This window comes from Salvia hispanica, unplaced genomic scaffold (assembly GCF_023119035.1).
Source record: "Salvia hispanica cultivar TCC Black 2014 unplaced genomic scaffold, UniMelb_Shisp_WGS_1.0 HiC_scaffold_405, whole genome shotgun sequence".
Classification (NCBI taxonomy): Eukaryota; Viridiplantae; Streptophyta; class Magnoliopsida; order Lamiales; family Lamiaceae; genus Salvia; species Salvia hispanica.
Genome location: NW_025952141.1, coordinates 1 through 2,000, shown reverse-complemented (window position 1 = coordinate 2,000; position 2,000 = coordinate 1). Strand labels below are relative to the sequence as shown.

The following is a 2,000-nucleotide window of genomic DNA, read 5'->3' as shown; positions in this document are numbered from 1 at the left end:
CAATTACTCCTAAAATCCCGTGCCGGCTAAGGAATGTGTCATCTTAGCCGGGACGGAGGGAGATATATCTTATTCTTAGGGTGTCTCCTACGGCGCCCTTCCCGTTCGCCCGTCGGGGACGGGCGACCTGACGGGCGCCATAGTGGGCGGGAAGGGCGCCCACACCCGTCCCGAGTGCCCCTGCGATGGCCTCGCCCCTCCCGTCGACGGGCGAGTGGGACGGGCGCCACTGTGGCGAAGGTCGCCCGTCCCACTCGGACGTCCGACATTTTATTAAATTTTTTTTTTTTTAAAACTCTATAAATAGGGCTCCTCCAACGTCATTTCATTCACACCACTTGTGTTGACAAGTTTCTCTCTCTAAACCTCTTTTTTCAATTATCTGTAATGGCGAGTAGTCGTGCGGGTGGTAGTGGCGGAGGCGCTAGTGATAGTGATGGCTTTAGCGATGATGAATTGGATCTCGCTGTGCAAGCGGCGATTGATCGACGGATCCGGCAGAGGCAGCAGCGGCGGCAGCAGGCGGCGGCGGCCGTGCCTCGGCCAATCCATCGCCGACGGCATGTACCCCGGGACCACATTGCTGCACATCAGCGGTTGTATGAGGACTACTTTGCTCCAGAGCCGCGTTTTGGGGATGCCTTATTCCGCCGGCGTTTTAGGATGCACCGTCCTCTGTTTATGCATATCGTTGGTGCGTTAGAGAGAAGGTATGAGTTTTTCAGAATCAGGGAGGATGCGGCTGGCAAACCCGGACACACACCAATACAGAAGTGTACGGCCGCAATCAGGCAACTGGCGTACGGAGGCCCGGCCGACATGTTCGACGAGTACCTCCACATTGGGGAGTCTTCAGCCGTCGAGTGTCTGTTGGAGTTTTGCGCGGGCGTTAGAGCGATATTCGGGGATCAGTATCTTCGGCGTCCGAGCCCCGAAGACTGCCAGCGGCTGATTAATATGCACGGGTCGGTGCACGGGTTCCCTGGGATGTTGGGCAGCATCGATTGTATGCATTGGGAGTGGAGGAACTGCCCCGCCGCCTGGAAGGGGATACACACTTCCGGCTTCAAAGCCAAGCATCCCACGTTGATCCTTGAAGCTGTAGCTGACTACCGGCTATGGATATGGCATGCTTATTTTGGAGTGGCCGGGTCGAACAACGACATCAACGTCCTCCAGTCGTCGCCCCTGTTCAACGATCAGTGCAATGGCGTTGGTCCCGCCATCAGTTTCGTCGCCAACGGCAACCAGCACAACATGGGGTACTATTTGGCGGATGGGATATACCCAAACTGGCCCGTCTTTGTGAAGACGATCAAGCATGCGGTCGGGCCGAAGAAGTCCTACTTTGCGACCCGGCAGGAGGCAGCGCGCAAGGATGTTGAGCGCGCATTTGGTGCGCTCCAGAGTCGATGGGCGATGGTGAGGGGTCCGGCACGGCAGTGGTATATTCCCAACATCGGCGACATCATGTACGCGTGTATCATTTTGCACAACATGATTGTCGAGAGTGAAGGGGACGAACTGACTCAGTGGACCAGCGAAGATGACACGGGTGCCGGTCCAAGCCACGGCGTGGCCACCGCGAATGTGAACATGGGGGTACCTCATGGAGAGGTTGAGCGGTTGCGCGCATTTGCCGACATGCGGCAAAAAAATGCCCATATTCGACTTCAGGAGGATATCATCGAAGAGGTTTGGACGCGGAGGGGTGGACACTGATGTGGTTGTTTTTTTTTCTATCTACTATGTAATTTTTTTTTTCGAATGATGTATGTTTTTTTTTTATTGAAATATTCGTATTTTCCGTTCGTATTTGTGTCGAATTTTAATTCCGTGAATTTTAATTGTGAATTAATTTAATTGTGGGAAGAGCGAGTGGGAGGGGCGCCGCCGGAGACACTCAGGAAATAGTACAATACTCCATTTGATTGTTTCTGGAGAATGTCTAAACAAATTTCTTGCTGCGGATGCATTGCAAGAAAAGGTAAATTTCTTAA

At 53.4% G+C, this 2,000-nt stretch overlaps 1 protein-coding gene across 1 annotated transcript; it reads left to right on the top strand.

The window, feature by feature from the left end:
- Positions 1-387: 387 nt before the first annotated feature.
- LOC125199153 lies at positions 388-1,127 on the top strand (the record flags this gene model as incomplete). Its single annotated transcript, XM_048097284.1, has 1 exon — positions 388-1,127. A coding segment is annotated over exon 1 (740 nt), but the record flags the coding sequence as incomplete, so codon positions are not given.
- Positions 1,128-2,000: the final 873 nt, after the last annotated feature.